This window comes from Passer montanus, unplaced genomic scaffold (genome assembly GCF_014805655.1).
Source record: "Passer montanus isolate IOZ18808 unplaced genomic scaffold, ASM1480565v1 scaffold27, whole genome shotgun sequence".
Classification (NCBI taxonomy): domain Eukaryota; kingdom Metazoa; phylum Chordata; class Aves; order Passeriformes; family Passeridae; genus Passer; species Passer montanus.
The window spans coordinates 10,607,249-10,625,547 of record NW_024367372.1 but is presented as its reverse complement, the minus strand read 5'-3'; the positions used below and the strand labels follow the sequence as shown (position 1 = coordinate 10,625,547).

The 18,299-nt window shown below is 45.7% G+C and overlaps 1 protein-coding gene across 5 annotated transcripts in view; it reads right to left on the bottom strand.

Annotated features, from left to right (window-relative positions):
* Positions 1-16,802: 16,802 nt before the first annotated feature.
* Positions 16,803-18,299, bottom strand: part of TTC7B (tetratricopeptide repeat domain 7B) — a 102,913-nt gene continuing 101,416 nt past the window's right edge. For all 5 annotated transcript variants that reach the window (XM_039712632.1, XM_039712627.1, XM_039712629.1 and 2 more), the window contains one exon: positions 16,803-17,800. In XM_039712632.1, coding sequence (XP_039568566.1) covers positions 17,579-17,800 — 222 coding nt within the window. In that variant the 3' untranslated portion in view covers positions 16,803-17,578. The remainder of the gene's footprint in view (positions 17,801-18,299) is intronic.

The window sequence follows — 18,299 nt, the reverse complement described above, 5'->3', positions numbered from 1 at the left end:
GATTTGAGGAAAGCCTCTGGTCTCTAGTGGTAGTTTTCATCTTCTTTTCATCTGAGAACTCCTTACATTCTTGCCACTTAAAATGTAGATCCCTTAGAAATGTCATTTACGTAAATTGTAATACAAATGTTACTGATGTGGCTTTATTGAAGTTGACCTGTTTATTCACCTTTTCTATATTTTAGAAGATAGTCTGCATAGGTACAGTAGGTCAGCTGTTGCAGGCTAACCCTGGCAGTCCTGCTGAGCTCATCCAAAAACTGGTACTTGTACCAACTTATTTTCCAGAGGATATATCCTCTAGTACAACATTAGTCAGCAGTCTCCTCTGCTTCAGTAGCTGCTATTTTTAGGTCATTGGAAGGAGGGCTGCTTTAAGAAATACCATTTGAGTCATAGGAAAATTGAACAAGGGTCAAGTCTCACTGTCCTGAGTAGGAAGTTGCACTCCCACTTCCTTCCTTCCTCTTTCCAGAAGAGTTTGGTAATCATCTCCTCCAGTCTTTCTGTCACTGAGCTGCCCTGGGGACTGAAACCTGCCCTGGCTCCCTTGGAAACCTGTGAAACGCTCCCTGAAATGGCCTCTCCCAGACCCCACCAGCTGCATCTTCTGGTGAAGCTACAGGGTATCACTGAGATCTTTTGTGAAATCTTGGATACTCAGCCTCATCCCATCCTTGCTCTGTGTGCCATGGCTCCTGGAGAGGTGAGAAATAAAGTGCCCTCGGCTGTGGGAGGCTGGGCTGAGAGCCCAGGGGTGGTGTGAAGCTGTCCACAGCTCTGTTCTGCCATTAGCACCTCTTCCTACTGGGCCACCATGCCTGAGCAATGGCCACTTGACCACCTTTAATTATTATTGGGTTTGAAGCAAGTTGAGTATTTACTGCTTGATAAATTGATGCATAACACAGGGAACTATGATTTAATTCCATTTTGCACATGGGAAAAGTTTAGGCCTCTTCCTGTAAGTGACTCCACTGAGGGCTGTGGCAAAAAATGGGCTAATTCTAAGTTCCAAGGAGGAAAAGGCTGAGCATACACTCATCCTAGTACCTCTGCCGGCGTGCACACTTCACAAACAGCACTGCTGGAACGCTTCCTCTCCACAGCACATGGAGCAAAGAAACTCCAAGCTGTCAACACAGGGGGAAGGTACTGCTGGCTTCTGAGCTGCAGGGAGATGTGACTCCACATGTGTCACTGGAGCCAGGCCAGCAGCTGTGCCAAGGCCATTTCCAGTGGTGATTGCCACTGAGCCAGCAGAGAGAGGATGGACGCATCCATCTCCTTGCAGCTTGGATGTTGTGTCTAGCTAAGGAGAGACCCTGAAAGAGGAGAAAGGGCTTAGCTGCCATGGTAACAACAAAGCCACTGCTGGACCTGCACGACCCAGTCAAGGTGGGGTGGAAAGATAGGAGGTGGAGCTTTCTGGTTGGTATGGAGGACACCTGCACACCCCACTCTGTAAACGTGTCTTCATTGCCTTGAATGTGGCAGTGCCCCTGACTGAGTTTTTTGGTTGTCAGACTCAATTCCTTGTGTGTTAGCCTTCATACAAGGTTCCCAAAGCTGTCTGCAGTCCTTGACTAAACTGGTAAACTGGTGCCTTCCAGAAGTATGCAGATAATAAGGAATGAGTTTCATATGACATATATATGCATACATATACACATACATATATACATATATAAAATCAAATTAACATTGCCAATTTTTAACACTCATGTGAAACTCATGTTAATTTTTTACACACTGAAATACCAGTGATTCTCTAAACTGATGGGGGAAGGGAACAAAGCTAGATTTTCCTTCTTGTGTTTGCAGACACATTTCCCCAAGGCTAGCAGGGAGCTTTGGTAACACTAGCTGCAGGTGTTCATTCTTCGTTACAGGTGGCTTTGTGCCTCCTGTCCTGCTGAGCCCCACACGTGGTGAGCTGGCAGCACTGGTGCTCCAGCCTCCCAGGCACAGCATGGACAACAGACAGCTGTGGGAAATGGAGTGGTTCTGGGCAAATGCTGGCAGCCCCTCGCTGTGCACGTGGCAGCAGAGCATCCTCTGGGCTCCTCGTGACTGCTCCCAAGAGTTTGCCTGCACAGAGGCGCTGCTGCCCAAGTGTCATCACAGTGAAGCAGCTCAGCCCACTGCAACAGAGGCAGTGTGGGCTTGTTTAGTTGTGCTGTTTGCTGGATTCATTTTTATTTTCACTGTGACAGCTTTTACATGGAGAAATCAACTCTCCTCCTAGCTAAACCTATTGTACTACTGCATTATGAAAGAAAAGTAGAAACACAGTTATTGTCTGAAAATATCTATGTGTGGGGTGAACATATTATTAGGAGAGGAGGCTCTAAATTCTTATTTTGAAGGAAAATTTAAATTATTATCAACTCTATCTTTTTGCATTCTGAAGGATGGGGTGTAACCTAGGCTTTGGGCAAAAAATCCAGGGGACACTTGCAGTCCTTTTTCTGAAAACTCCTTTTTTTTCCATTTCTGTGTGGTCTGATCTACCAAGTGGGACACTGTGTCTCAGAGCAATGGGCACAGAGAGCTGCCACTGAGCATCACTGAGTGCAGGCAATGGCTACTCTGCCTCTGGCAGCTGGATAGCTCTGCAAGTGGATTACAGTTTGTCATTCTCTATGTTGTCTAGATGTGATAGGATCTTCTACAATCAGTAAGCAATTAGCAAGCTAGTATATAGAGAAGGTGTAAAAGACAGAATTCTCAGACCAGGTTTTATTGTCATTTTAATCAGAAATATCCCTTCTCACTGCTGTTGTGGCCAATTTTGTCTGAGCAGGATTAGTTTGTGACCAGAGGGCAGCTCATCTGCGAGCCCAGGTAATCTTTTGAAATGATTTCTGAGGAGACCTCATTATTTTGCCAAATGACACTGAGATGGCCTAACACACCAGTCTTTCAGGGCAGCCTTGGGCAGCCAGGCAGTGCTGTCAGCCAGCAGATGATTTTCCTAACTGTGCCTTAAGCAGGGCACCGTGGGCAGCAGGGAGGCAGAAGAAGAAGGACTGAATTTGTGGATGCAGATGGAAATGGGGCAGGATCAGTGCCAGGATGTGTTGTTGCATTGCTGTAAATCCTTGGCCACCAGGGTGTCCTGGGTTTTTAGACTTTATTAGGATGATGTGACATGACCCAGAAGACTTCACACAGAAAACTGAGAAGTGTTCCTGATTTCCTCTTGCTGCTTTTCTGAGCCATTCACTATCTTCACCACTATGGAGAAGTTAATCAGAAGCAGGCAGCAGAAATGACTGCAGTGTGTAATGAATGGTGGGGCCTTACTGCAAAACTGCTCACCACAACCAGCAGGAGGTGCTTCTGCAGAGAAGCCTGAAGCCAATGGATCAGGCTGGGCATCTGAACCATGACCACAAAGGGCAAGGCATGCTGCTTGTTGCTGTCTTCCTTTGACCCAAAGCCCTGGTGGCACAGCAAAGACCTCCTGCAGTAGCCAGGACTGAGGAAGGAATGCTGTGGAGTGAGCCCCTGACAGGACACTGATGTTTCTGTACCCTGGAATGGCTTGGACTCCATCAAGTCGATGAAAGGCACCAAGACTGTACTCCAGCAGGAAGGAGGATCTGTGGTGGGGTTGCTCATACTGCAGTATGGCTCAAAGCACTGTATTTGTGGGTGCCTGAACACAAATTGTATGATGTTTTTTCTCCTTGTAAAGAAGGACACAATGTTTGTCTGAAAATAATACCCAAATTCAGCCCAGAGTGGATTCCTCCAGAACATAGCTTTTGGCCAGGCTACTCTGAATTGGACAACAGCATCTGGAAAAGCCTCTGTGTCCTTTGACTGGCTAGAGAAAAAACTAAGCTTGATCTTGGCACACATCCCAGCTCTCTTCAAGGTGCAGAATGATTCTCTCCTTTTTGACCTCCTTGCTGTTGGTCTTTACTCCATCCAGAGTTTATTGCAACAAACTGAAAGCAGCTGGCAGCTGAGTTCAATACTTGCAGGAATAAGATGGCTGATTCCTTTTCCAGAAAGGCACAGAAGTGAGGCTTTGTCCAGGCAAGCACATCCCACAAAAGGTATAAAGCAGAGCAGATTTCATCAGCTTCAGTGCACAGAGACTGCCCTTGCTAGGAGGAAAAACATCATTCTGCACTACATAAATCTGCATTTTTTCTGCAGGTTAGGAGACCTGTCTGGCATGGACCCAAGCAGGCTGGTGTAGGCAAGAGGCCAGCTCATTTACTCTTTCAGGGAACTCAGTTCTGCCAGTTTGAAACACTGGAGTTAGTCATCATTACCCTATTAGCCCACTCCTCCATGACGTAGCATGTGAGTACATTTTTAACTACCATTGTGGTGCCTCATGGCATTTATCCTGTTGAAAGCCAAGGAGAAACACTGGTTCCAAAGGGAGCTGCAAGTGTGGGTAGAAATGCCTCCTCCACCCGTGTGTGGAGGAGCCAGCTGCCATGCTCTGAAGCTGGCCCTTGGCTTGGGCAGAGGGAGGTGAATCCTCCAGTTCATTTGTGGGGCACAGGAAGGGCAGATCCAGCCCCTTTGCAAACAGACATGAGCAGGGTGCCCATTTTCCAGCATGGCTCTGCCAGGCTGGAGACAGATGGGTCAAGAGACTCTGCAGCTGACTCCAGACTGCTGAGATTTGTCCAGTTTCTCACCCACCTCCTGCCTGTGTCCCAAGAAGTGTGAAAATCTGATTTCCTGAATGTTTCCTAGCTGGCTCCCAGCCCAAGGTGGTGAATCACAGTACCACTGTCCTGCAGCCAGCTGCCTTCAGTTGATGACTCCTTGCCAACATAAAGTCCATGAAGCAGGATGGCTCCTTCATTCTGCCTCCTGGCATCCTGCAGACTCTGGGCTGCTGTGGGCCCTGCCCTGCTGCTGCCCTAGTCAGGAAACCTGCAGAGGACAATCCAAGGCCCCTGGGTACTCCAGATTACACAGGCTTTCACTGCATGCTAGGGAATGTGGACTCACACAGGTTGCATACCTACACCTAAATAAATTGGAGAACCTTCTTCATATCAAAAAGATCACCCATTTTATCTGGCATGGCCTCCCCTTCATCACCCCCAGCCACTACTTGCTCCTGGATCTGTGTATTCACTTAGATACACAGGCTTTCAATTGTGTGTGGCTTTTTAAATTTAAGTTAAATTTGAATTCGAGAAAGAACGAAATGAGCTCCAAGTACCAGAATGTGATAGCTCTGGAATATTATGCAGCATTAATCTCAGCAGTGAGTGGGAGCAAGACACTGAGGGATGCACAGCCTGAGAAAACCAGGGAGGCGCAGTAAGTAGCAGGAGCAGATAAAAGCAGACAGCTTGGAAGATTTTTTTGGAAGAGAAATATCAGTGTAAAGAAGGCAGACAGGAGAGAGACAACCCAGGCCACTTCCAGGGCAGACCCTTCTGTGAGTGCCAGCAGTTCTGTGCTGCTGGATGTGGAATTGTTTTATGAGTTCCTCTAATCTCCAGGCTCTTGGAAAACTATTGTCTGGTGCCTGATCTAACAGGAAGTACAACTGCTCAAAACAGGGAGCACATCCAAGAAGAAAAACGAAAAGCAAAAAATTAAATTCAGAGGCTAGCTTTTCCTATTTTTAGCTTTTCTGCAAGTTATCTGGAATGCATGCAACTTATTTTGGAAGATTTAGGAAGCAGAGTGTGTTGCCAGTTCTTGCAGTAGAGAAACCCAAATGTGCTGCATCTCTTATGACAGATGATGAGCTGCAAAAGATACTTCAACAGGCAAGGTTGTTAAGGGATGCCGGTTTTAGATGGCTGCATTAAAGATTTGTCTGGTAAAAGCTCCCTGATGTTAAAGAGAGACACAGAGAGTGGGACAGGGACCCAACACCTGTGGTTCTGCAGATGAGGTCACAGGTTGTGCAGCTCTCAGAAACTACTGAATTGGGCCACAGCTGAATAGGTGTTTTGCGTTTCTAAGCTCTCCCATAAGAGGGAGGTTGCAGTGTGTGCTTTGCAAAGATCCCCACGGATCTGATGGGCATTTGGCAGCAGGACTCTGATGGTTTGCCCATGTTATAGGCAGCTAGGAAAAAGCACTGCCCAGGACCAGCTCCTTTATGACCCCACTGAGCACTGCTCTCTTCTCTGGCCTCACCCACCAAAGAGCTGCAGCCTGAGCTCCTCAGAGAGCAATCCTGAAGCTTTCACTGAGCTCCCACCTTCATTTGAGGTCTGGCATCCTTGAAGGGGAACAGTGATTTAACCCCAGCTTGTGGCTGCCTTGAATCTCTTTTCTCTGACATACTGCACAGATACAGAGAACTCAGTTTTGCTTTCCTGTGAACCACTGTGGCTTGCTGACTCCCACTGGGTTGCTCACGATGAATACACAAAGTTCTCCCTCACCAAACACAGCTATTCCTGGTGCACACAGGCTCCCTCTTCCTCACAGCTCCATTTACTGCCAAGGGCTTGTAAGCTCCCCAGTACATCAGGAACTGGGCTGAGGTGCCTTTCCCAAGCTCTGGGAACATCAGGGTCCTAGAGGTGAAGGCACTCCAGGAGATCATAACCAAGAGATTTGTGCTGTGTTCATCCAGGAGGTTATTGTCTGCAATACTCAGGTACTAATTGCTGATGAGACCATGTATATGTAACACATTTCGTTTCTAATCACATAAATAAGTATTTTCCTGGCCGTGGCACTGGCAGCCAAAATTTAGTGAGGTCCCTCCTCTCCTTGGCAGTGAACACTCCCACCAAGGCAGTGGAGGCAGCCACCGGCCACAGCCATGGTCTGAAGCACAGGCTGAGCAAGGAATTCTGCAAAGGAACATGCAGACCTGTGGGAAGGACTGTTTGCCTTGAAAGGGCTGCAGAGCTCGTTGCTCAGAGGACCCTGCTGCATTATTTCAGCAAGGAAAAGGCAGTGCTGCCCCACAATGGACAAAAGGGATGCAATACCCCGAGGTCTCTCCCAGCAGGCTCCCAAATTCGAGAGAGGACAGCCTGAAAAAGAGGCAGCTATGTCTCTGCTGGTCCTGCCTGCACTCTCCTGAAAAGCCTTCATTGTGCATAAGGGCTGCTGCTGATCACTGTGGGGCCAGGAGTTGCTCAGCTCTTCCCACAGACCTTGGGTATGGGGTGTTTGTTTTTCTGTTATTCCCATCCTCCAGTGTTGCAGAAGAGTATAGCTCCTTTCCCTTCCTCCCCTTGCAGACTGAGCTGTGGATGCTCCTGTGCACTCTTGCTGGTCCCTTAGCTGATCTCAGCCAGTCAAGTGGTCCAAGCCCATCTCCCAGGTGGATGCTAATTTATTCAGGAGGGCTTGCTCCTTTGGCAGATGTTCTGCATTTCACTACTTCGGGTACTCAGCTGTCAGCAGAGAGTGGAACATGCTGTTGAGGGCCTCCTGTAATGACAGCCAACAGAAAGCTGTTTGAAATGCTGGCAGGGATGGTAATGCACCTCAGCACAGGCTGTGCCAGTGGGAAGCTCCCTTGCAGACCAATGGAATCTCACTCCATTTATTAGGCAGGCTGATTGCTCTGATCTCCACTCAGAGACACTTTTCCCTACCAAGCTAATGGAGAGTTTACAGTGTGCCAGGTGCCATACTTGCACCCTACACGGCTAATGAAATTTAAGCTTTTTTTCTAGAAGGTGGCTTAATTCACTTCCTGCATGTTCCTTGTCCAGTGATTCCAGGTAATCCTCTATCCACAGGCACATGGGATATGAGGGTGGATACTGTGCATTAGCTCCCTCACAAAGTTCTCCATGGATATACAAATGTGGTCAAAGGTGGTTGTTGGTGTCTTCCATCTTATCCTGTAAAGCTTCTAGTTAGAGCCATGAAAACTGTAAATACTGAGCATATAAAGGCCCAAGTGCTCTGCTCATAGCAGTGGAACAGGACTTTGTGTGTGTGCAAGGAACAGTTGATATAGCTGAAGTACCATACTTGTAATTTTTAAAAATTTCCTCAGGCTTCCTGGCTTGTGTTTCACCACGTTGTGGAGGCCTGTGATGTTGGAGTAAATGGTGCTAAGCAATCTGGAGTATGTATGTTGTCAGTATATAAATCTAGATGGTGGTGGCATCTCATGGGTGAAGACTTTCTCAGTCCTGCTCCTCTCAGGAGCTCTGGCCAGAGTGCCATGCCATGTAAGAACTGGAGTCATTGTGGTGATATTCTTTCAGGCTGCTCCAGACTTCAGCACATCTGAAACTATCAGAAGACAGTTACTAGAACCATCATAACATGACCTTCACACAGTTGTTCAACACAGCCAGTGTTGCTGGGGCTTTCAGCTAAGACCTGGGCAATAGCTGAGCTGTGTATTCTTGCCTGAGATGACATTCATTCACTGGTATTTAATTTCTCAGGTCTAGTTGGTGGATGGGCTTTACTGTGTCCCACTGGTTTCTGTAGGACCCTACTTATTGTGCTTCTTAAGATTCAGCTTCAGATATCAAGCTATCAAGCTTGTATTTCCAAGGCAGCAGTCAGCCAGCAGCCAAGCCTTGCCAACCAAGAAGGACATAGATGTGTCTTGTGGAACATTATTCAAGGATAAGTGTATGTGCAGAGTGACACCCAGAGAAGTCTTCCTCAACAGCAGGATCAGCTCACATTAAGCAGCATTCCTGGTGCAGTGCCTTGCTGCAGGCACCCTCTGTGGGACAGCCTTGCCATGCACCCCTTTGCAGCTCTGGTGCTGGAGAAGGTGCCTCATCTCCAGCATTTGCAGCAGTAAAAGCACTGCAAGAGTTCTGTTTGCTAAGGGATGGCCTCAGCACAGTTCTGGCTGCTAGAGCTGCGTGTCTCTGACACAGTGATCCTTGCAGAGCAGTGACAGGCACAAGCTGTCACCAGCTGTGGCTACCAGTGGGCTGCAGCCCTTCAGCAGCTTGTCTGCCTCTGGCTGTGCAGCAGTGAGCTGCTCGTGGGGAGTGAGGTGGCTCAGCCTCCCTTTGGGGGCACAAGGGAGGCCTCAGCCAAGCATTTGATGCTATTTCCACTCTGAGGTGATGGGTGAGGGTTACTACTGTTCACATCCAAACATCAACCTATGAAACCTCTCAAGTCTGCCAGCCTGTGGATGTGTTTCATACGAGCAGTGAAATTCAGTGCCACTTCCACTCCCTGCCCAAGATTTAGGGTTTAGTTAACAAATTTTCATCTCTCTTGGATGGCAATTTCAAGGCATCAATGGCACCCAGCTGAATCCACCAGGAAAACCCAGCAAATGTAGGTTACTATTCATGAGTGCAACCTGCACTTCCAGGGGGTTATCAGGCTTGAAGTACTAAAAATCACTGAGCATCTCCTGGTCAGTAGGGGACTTTGTGTGTCCTATAAACCAAGCACCACATACAGCTGGAGATGCTCACATTAGGTCTCTTAGACATTTGGTTCCTGCCCCAAAAAACTTCAGCACTATTTTGTTGCAGTCCCTCAGGCTTGCACATGTGCTCAGGTCATGCCAGCTAAGCTACAACAGCCCAGAAATTACACCCTCCACCCATCTGATAAGATAGTTCAGGTCTTGTCTTGTCTTGTCTCATCTGGCTGGGAGTGTTTGGACTTACAACTCCCCCAGCACAAAGACAGGCACTCAATCAGCAGGGTAAGGAGGGGAGAAAGCATCCCCCTGTTGAAGCTGTCCTGCAAAGAGGAAGATGGATTTCCAAAAGCTTTGTGACATATGGTGTAAGGCCCTTGCCAGTGCCTAAGGAGTTTGGCTGGGCAAGCCCAGGCTTCCTGTCTTGCAGAACACACAGACTTTTTTCTTTTTCTAAGTCAGTCACAAAGACAAAGCTCAGTCACAAATACAAAGCTCAGTCAATCTTAGAAAAGCCTGCACTAATAATAACAATATCTCAGGCTCATCATTTGATATTCCAAACATACCAAATACTGGTACCACAGTAAAATTTCTGCAAAATGCTTAAAATCATGAATTTTACCAAATGAGGAAAACTGGAAATTTTGGGTCCCCCCCAGTATAACTTTGATGCTGGCTCAAACAAAGCTTATTGCAAAACCAGTCTGAACCTGAATACTGCAGCTCTGGCCGTAGTGCCATACCGTGTAATTTTTCCTGCCTCTCTTCTTGCAAGCTATTTATACCACCCCTGCTTCATGTAGGCTGCAGCTGTCGCTGTGCCTGAGCGTCTCAAGCCGCGGGAGCTGCTCTGGGAGGATGCTTTCTTCCAGGAATCAGGGCACAGAAGCCGCTGGAGCGCATTGTTCAGCCTGTCCCAGTGAAATGGGACATCGAGGGCAGAGCAGGATGGAGGCAGCTCTTGCCAGGGATCCACGGTGGGCTTTGCATAGAAAGGAGGCTGAAGCATCAGAACATGAGAAGAGCATCAATATCAATATACTGGGGAGTAAAATGTAGCTAAGGCTGAATTGCTAATATCACAGAATACCATTCCCAGTGAAAATCCTGTTTAGAAATGTCTGTGAAGGCTGGATGCTGACAGAGCTGTCTCACAAGCACAGACTGATGGGACAGTCCCTCCTCTGTGCCAGAGCCCTGTGCTAACGCTGGCCTAATTTGGGCCTACGGCAGGAGAATGACTCAAAAACTGCAACCCACTATACACAGCACTGAATGTTTGGTGGTGATAATGGCCAAGAATTACAACTTCAGTCCATTTTGGGGCCAGGAAAGGAAATAGTTGTGCAACAGCATCACTTCCCATTCAATTCCTCTACAGAGAAGGAATCAAGGTCTGATAAAGAATCCTAGTTAAGGAACACAGGGTGACGCTGATATGCTCTGAGGTATGTTGGCCATGAGAGTTGTTTTGAGTCTCCTCAGTTGTGACCTACATGATCTGTGTCTCCTTTCCTCTGGCCTTTCTGGCAAGGCTGGGAGATGAGTCTAGGCTACTGTTAGACACCAACTTACAAATTCTCATAGTTCACTTGTAAGCTACAGTGAGCAAAGTCCACATTATTTCTGAACAAGAAACATCCACATAAGCATGTAGTATATTTTATCATACAGATTATTAGCATCACAGTTGTCATGAATGCATTTTAACTTTCATGAGCTCTAATATCACCCAGTCTCTATTTTTCAAACTGTAATGTAACAAGAGACATCATTAGCATAATACATCAGGCTGCTACTCACAGCAAAGGCATCTCTGCTGGGAACAGAACCTCCCATGCTCTTTCCTATTGTGTTTCTTAGAGCAAGTGTGGTGCTCTGTGGCCAGGATGGGAAAACTACTTTCCATGTGGGTGAGACCCTGCTGGGAACTGCCCCCCCCCCGCTTCAGCCTTTGTTTTGATGAAAACATTGAGGGAAACAATAGTGCAGGTTCTCAACAGGCATAATCCAGCCCTCCCAACTGCTATCTATTTCTGAAATGGGATCACATTGCTTTCCCACTTCCACTGCCTCCTCTGCAGTGAGAAAACAACCCAAAAAGTGAAGGCCATGAGCATGGTGAGCTGGCCTGGCTTGCCCCATAGCCCCACACTAACCAGACATAACAGGAGCAGAGCAAACACAGGGACAAGGTCTCCTGTTCAACAGCAGCTGCTTGGTTTGGGTCAGACATGAGATGAAGTTGCACCATAACCTGGCACCCAAAAGATGTTTTGATGAACTCTTGCTGCTGCTGAAGCTCAGCCTTGCAGTACGTGGTCCTTCACATGAAGCCTCTAACCTAAAACAGACAAAGAAGAACATGCCAGAGTTCTCTGATGAGCACAAGATGGAAGCTGTACAAAGGTTTGTTGGCATCTGCTTGTGGGCCCTCCTGGGGGCTTTTCATAAGCCAGAGGAGATTTTGCCTACTTCTACTTTTTGGCTGTGTGTGGCTGACTCAGCACACACCATGAAACAATTGCTTCCAAACCAGTGTACAGTGATTTACTGCTGCCCATGGTGCTGCCAGCCCATGTCCCCTGTGAGGTGAGGCAGGGCCAGGAGCACCTGTCCTAGAAATGGGGCTTCCTGCAGGCTGGCCACCAGCATGGGCAACCACTGCAGGACTGGGGCAATGGATCATCAAGTGGGACTTATTCCTGAAGGACATGTCTGGGACGAAGTGATTTTAGCCTAAGAGCGTGTAGGTCCTGTGTGTAGGAAGGCACTTGCTGGGTCCTTTGCCCACAGGACCTGCCCTGAAGGTTGCAGGGTTCTCATCCCAGCTCACAGGAGTTAGTTGTCCTAAAAGATTGCAGTATTAAAAAGAAGAAAGGCAAAAATCCCATTTTTGAAGGGACCCTCAATTTTTTTTTTTTCGTCCAGAAGACTGCTGTTTTACTTCCAATAAAGAGCTATTTTTGCAAGACAGTCAAAAGGAAAGCAAGTTGGCATGTTTTATGGCCTCTGTTGCCCCCTCCAGTCCTACATTAGTAGTTGGTGCTCTTTGGAAAACAACAATCTTAGGAAAGCCTGCACTAATAATAACAATATCTCAGGCTCATCATTTAATATACATTTGACATGAACTGGAAATGAAAATTGGGGTCAGAATTTCCTTTTCTAGCACAACCAACTATCTGTCAAAAACACCAAAGCCTGTTTGTAGAGGAGACGGCTTTACAGGAGCTAAAGTGAACTTGCAGAGGAACTTCCTCCCAAAACTCTGCCATAGCTTTAAGATGCACCTGTGGCATGGCTGTCTGTGAACACGTCCATGCACGTGTGTAGAAAAAGCATTCAATTAAAAATTGGTAAGCAAGTCTATTTTTCTCTTTGGGAGCCAACCCAGGGGCTCACGTGCTGATCAGATGTTTATTTCTCAGCTGTACCCACCAGAGGGACTTCCAGCTTTACTGTCCTCACAGAGGAAAGGGCTCAGCTATAGAAACAAACAGGAAAACACTAACCCTGCCTATTTTAAAGCCATGTCACTGTGGTAATAACCAAGACATTACCTTATTTGTCTATTGATTAATTTTTTCAAGCCAGATAGGGTGCCTTCAGTAATTTCATACTGAGGAGTGTCACATCCTTGGGAAGGCAATTCTAGAGGCAGAGAGGGAGCCAAGAGCCAGTCATGCTACTCCCAGTGAGGATAGGGGGAACAGGCTATAGAGATTTATACCTGGATGAAGCAGACAAAGGTCATCTCTCCTACAGAGATCCCTGCCTCATGTACGGACACAAAGGAAAAGAATTCAGTACAGCAATGACACATTTCATCAACCCCTTAATGTCTAAAATAGGTTTTTATCCTTTCTAAGTGAAGACATATTTAGAGAGGCCAAAGTGCTCTCCCTCCTGCCTTCAGGAGCTTTGCTGCGTGCTCCTGCAGTGCTTTAGGGACATGTCCAAAAGAGCACACCTGGCAGCTGCTGCACTCTGGGAATGCCCGAAGCTGTGCCAGGGTGGTGGCTCCTGGTGCTTGTCTGTCCCATGACTGGGCATGGAACAGCAGCCAGACAGAGCAGTTACATCTTTCCAAAGGACTTAGAAATCAATAGGTGCAGTTTTTTCTCTTTGAAATAGGAAGTGGAGGGACAGTACACCTGGGCTAAATAGGTGCTTTAAATTGAGAACTGGAAAGGCCAGGTGACCAAGGTGGTGACAAACCAGTAGATCAGTACCGTGTGTCCCTGCAATGGGGAAGAGCAAAATCTGACCAACACTCACCCCACACACATTCCTCTTTCCAAAAAAGAATTCTGACTTTCCTTAGGTTCAATTTCACTGTCCCATTTCTTTGAGCCCACTTGCTGGCTTTGCAAGTCTCAGAGACTCCCATCAAATTTCACACAATCAGCAATGACAGGCACAGAGGACAAAAGCTGAACATTCTTTGTCTTTCCTGTTGTCCAAGAGCAGAATCCTTACCACCTAGTCTTTGTGATAATGTGGATGCATGTGGAATTGTAACACAGTCCAGCACAGACCATCAGTGAGATCAGCAAAGGTAGCTTGGAAGTGATGAGGTTAAATAGATGAAATGCTGGAGAAGTGTACTTGCTCAAAGCGTATTTTAGCATATAAGCTTTTAAACTTGATGCTAGAGGAGAGAAAGTATGATTGTGAGAAAAATATCATTACAACTCACAACTGAACAAACAAAGAATTAGCAAGGTAAATCTGGAACTCCAATATATCCAAGTTTCTGCTATCATTCCACAGTAAAACAGTCTACTCAGGAAAAAACAGATTTTCAAAGAAAATTAAAGCAATTTAAAAAATAGCTTTGATGTTTAAAATGCATATAATTAATGACAAAAGTTTTCCAAGATAGAGTTGGATTAGTTCTGCTTGGATTGTTTCTCTTGTTCCTGTGATTCTCTATCAATCATAAAAGCAAAAGTAGAAATGAAAAAAATTGCGGAGTAAAAATGGTTATTTGCACCAAAATTAGAGATGAACTTTTACCAATTACTTGAATGATAAATTTTCTTATTGCAGGCACTGCAGAGTAAGACCTTCTATCAAGTGCAACAGAGATTGCTGCTACACTTTAGCATATGCTTAGTAAACCAAATGTTAATCACTTTAAGCAGCACAAGCACACTGCAGAATAAGGGGAGTCTCCTCTGCAACCCACTATTTTTGTCTTTAAGACTGGAATTTCAGAGAAGTGTAATCCCTGAAAGGCTGGAGATCTCAGGCTTGTGTAACTTGTCCCTACATTGATACAAGTGCTCCACAATGCACTTTAATAACTATTTTCTTTTACTTGGCTCCCACCCAAAGGTTAGTAATACCTCGAGGCAAGGGAGCGAGGGGTTGGCGTGGTTTTCAGCCCCTGACTTACCTCATTGATTATTTGAACAGCTCTTATTCCTACCACAGGCTGGGGGAGCAAGAGCACACAGCTCCATGTGTGTCCACACGGAGATTTTGCCAGCCACAAAGTCCAGGAGCAGCCCTAATGAGGATGGCACCAACCCATAGGCACCGAGGGAACACTTCCCCGGGACTGGCTGTGCACATGGGCACTGTTTCCTTCACTCCAGTGACTGAAAAGCTGTGGTGGTCTGAGAGCAGATGGCAAAAGGTAGATCTCTCTGTATAGCAGCTAAAACAGATACAAAAATATCTTGGCCTTCTTACTCAATTTTAAAAAAAGAATGCAGCTGTAAAACCTAGGAACTTGTTGTTTTAACTTGAAAACTATGTTTAACAAGCAATGCTGTTTAATTCATATGCTGCAAGGATTTCCACTTCTGCCTGAAAATTCCTAAATGTACAGCCTTACAGAGAGAATCCATTTTTAAAAATAGGTAGCTGAGGCTATTCCCAAGAGGTAGAAGCTTGTGGATTTACAGTGAAACTGATTCCAGTGCAAGAAAAAGGAAACAGACATTCAGGTTCACCTGACATGCACAACACCAGTGACAACTTCTCCACTAATAAAAGACATGACACAATTAGATTGCTAACCCTTCCACATTGGGAGTTTATCAAAAGAGGCCAGGACTTTAAATGGAATGAGAAGAATTTAAACTGAATTCTGTTACAGAATTCTCCTATTTTCTATCTTCATCTGAAGCTCTGTGGAAAAAGACCACCTGCCTCAGATCTAGGTGCAAATTGCCTTAATAGAAAAGCTTTGATATTATGGTAAAAGGTGAGTCAATACTGTGAAGGAGCACTCCTGTGAAAGGTATCACAAGTTAACTAATGGAATTGGGACAGGAAAAGCGCTCAGGAGGAACTGAACTAAACAAATAAAGGTTTTGCATTATTTTTTGGTATCATGTAATGGGTGCCAAAAGACAGCAGGACCAGAACACAAATTCTGAACGAGGGCTAGAAAAGAGAACAGTTGGCAAATAGAAAAGAGAAAAAGAAAGCCAAGGACAGTAGGAAGGAAAAATGCCAAACAGGGACTTTAAATGGGGAAACAAAACTGATGTTTTTCGCAGTGAGCAAGATGGCACAATTTCTACTGCCTTTAAAATAGATTTGAAAACACTACCTATTACAGGGCTTTGGTCCATTTCACAGAGAACATATGGTCCAAATACCAAGCAGATACAATTTCAAAGTAGCCTCAGCCTAACAGGCATTTGAAATGCCAGGGGGAAAACTGAAGAGCTCCCCAGGTTTAAGTCTTCTGCCATTTGAAGATGCTCACTGGGAGCCCACACTGCCACAGCAAGGATCCTCCATGTGTTTGAAGCACGTAAGCTCTGGTGAGGGACAAAGAACATTTGCTGTTATTTTCCTGAATCATCTGCTATCCTGTGCTAAGCACTTTAAAACCACTTCTTATGACAAATCAGCCAAGTATCAAGGAGCACCCAGTCTAATGGGAAACCTGGAATTCTTCCCAGGCTCCAAATGTGCCTGATGCAGCAAAAGAGCGGACACTGCTACCCCAGCTCACGCACCCTGAATTGTCACAGCAACAATGACTCTTCTCCACACATCCCAGAGAATCTCTGGCAAGTATCTGTCTACTAAACCAGCCAACTTTTCTTTTAAGGGACTCAAAGGGCAGGAGATGTTGAGAAAGAACTATGGAGACAGTAAAAAAGCCCAAAGAATATTGTATAAATATTTAACATGCTTTTCCCAAGCACTACCAAGGTGCATGTAAATGTCCATGTATTATGTAGAGGCAGTGTAATCTGGCTTAATCAAGAGCTGGAGTGGAAGGAATAAAAAAGGAGTTGTGAAGATTTAAGGAAACCTGAAATATAAGATAATGGTACCACTGGCAAAGAGCATAGCAGTTTATTTTCTCTAGACTGGCCTCAGAATATTTCATTTTGGTGCTGTTCATCTTCAAGGCCAGCCAGCCACCTCATAAAAATGTGTTCACAAGCCATCATTTACCCCCAGATTCTTAACCAGGACACAGGAAAGGTTCCATTTAAAAATCATTTTATTATTAACATAATCTTCCCATTTAGCCAAGTCTGGGTTCATGTATAAGGAATGTCGGTAAATATTCCATTTGAGGCTTCTTTTTACATATTTCCATTGATAAATAAACTCTGAATTCACATAAAAAAGTTAAACTTAAATAACTAATATATTTTTTGTAACAGGCATACATTGGTAAAATATAAATATTCTTGTACTCAGCCTTTGCTCTAGATAACAGTTAGCCACACATCACAGTTATTAACAACTAAAAACAAGAACTCAACTGATTTTCTGGCCTGGACTAAAATAGAGATGGAAACAGAAAATTCACATTTTGACTTTGGGCCAAAAGAGGTTGAGAGGCAGGAAGAGAACAGTTTTATTAACAGCCTTTTTAAAAATAGTCTGCTCTGCCACTGAATCTTAACTTATTCTACAATTGGTAGTTGATTCCATTATAGTTTTATGTAACACTCAAGTTTCACTAACAAAATATGGCACATCATCCATGAACAATATAACGATGTTTTAAAACTACCAGGGCAAAACTGCAGGCAATATGAGTGATTTGGCTCTGGCTCACCACTCTGTCCTCTCAGTCTGACATCAACAGATGGTGGCACCTCCCTGCTTTGGCCACTTTCCCACAAAAGACTGGAGTTTGTTACCTGTAGCTCTGAAGTTTCTCAAACTAACCAGTTACCAGGCAGTCTCACACAGTGGGTGTGCTCACCCAGAAGTCAAGACCAAAAACCAGCTGATTGAGATGCCCTCTCACAGGACTCTGGGGATGATGGTGAAAGGGACCACGGGGCTGCTGGCTTCGAGCTCCAGCGCCGTCAGGAAGCATTCGGTGGCGGCATCGTCATTGCCTTGAGCCTGCAGCACCTCTCCCAGGCTGTTCCAGACCTCGTGGGCTGTGGAGTTCACCTGGACAGCATCTCTGAGAATCTTCTCTGCCAAGCTATAGCGCCCAAGCTGGTGAAGTATCAGAGCCTGCAAGGAAACAAAGGGAAAATGGCTGAGAATGGCCAGCAGGGCTTTCCTGAAGCTCAAACGAGGTCACTGCAGTGAAATAAGGGTAGGCAGCTCTCGGGCTCAAAGTGTTAGACTATGTAATTTTTATTTATTTTTTAAATTTAAGAAAAGCAATTACCTGATGCAGGACTGGAGCAAGCTACTCCATACCAACAAAGTTAAGTGGTTTTGGACAGGAAACAAAGACTGAATAACAAAAACTCCACCTATTTACCAAGAAGCAGGAAGTACCTGGGCTTTTGTGCAAGCTCCTGTTATCTGAAGTCTAAGGTGTGTGCCCTGAAGTTTTCACACCCTCCCTGTGCATCTTAGCACCCAGCTCATGGCCTTTAACACCTGAGACCATACACAGCACCAGCAGCACCAGGGGATGGCTGTAACAAGACTCAGTTCAGCTCAATAGGAACCAACCACTGTGCTTGATTTAATCCGTGGAACAGGAACAGGGACTGATATT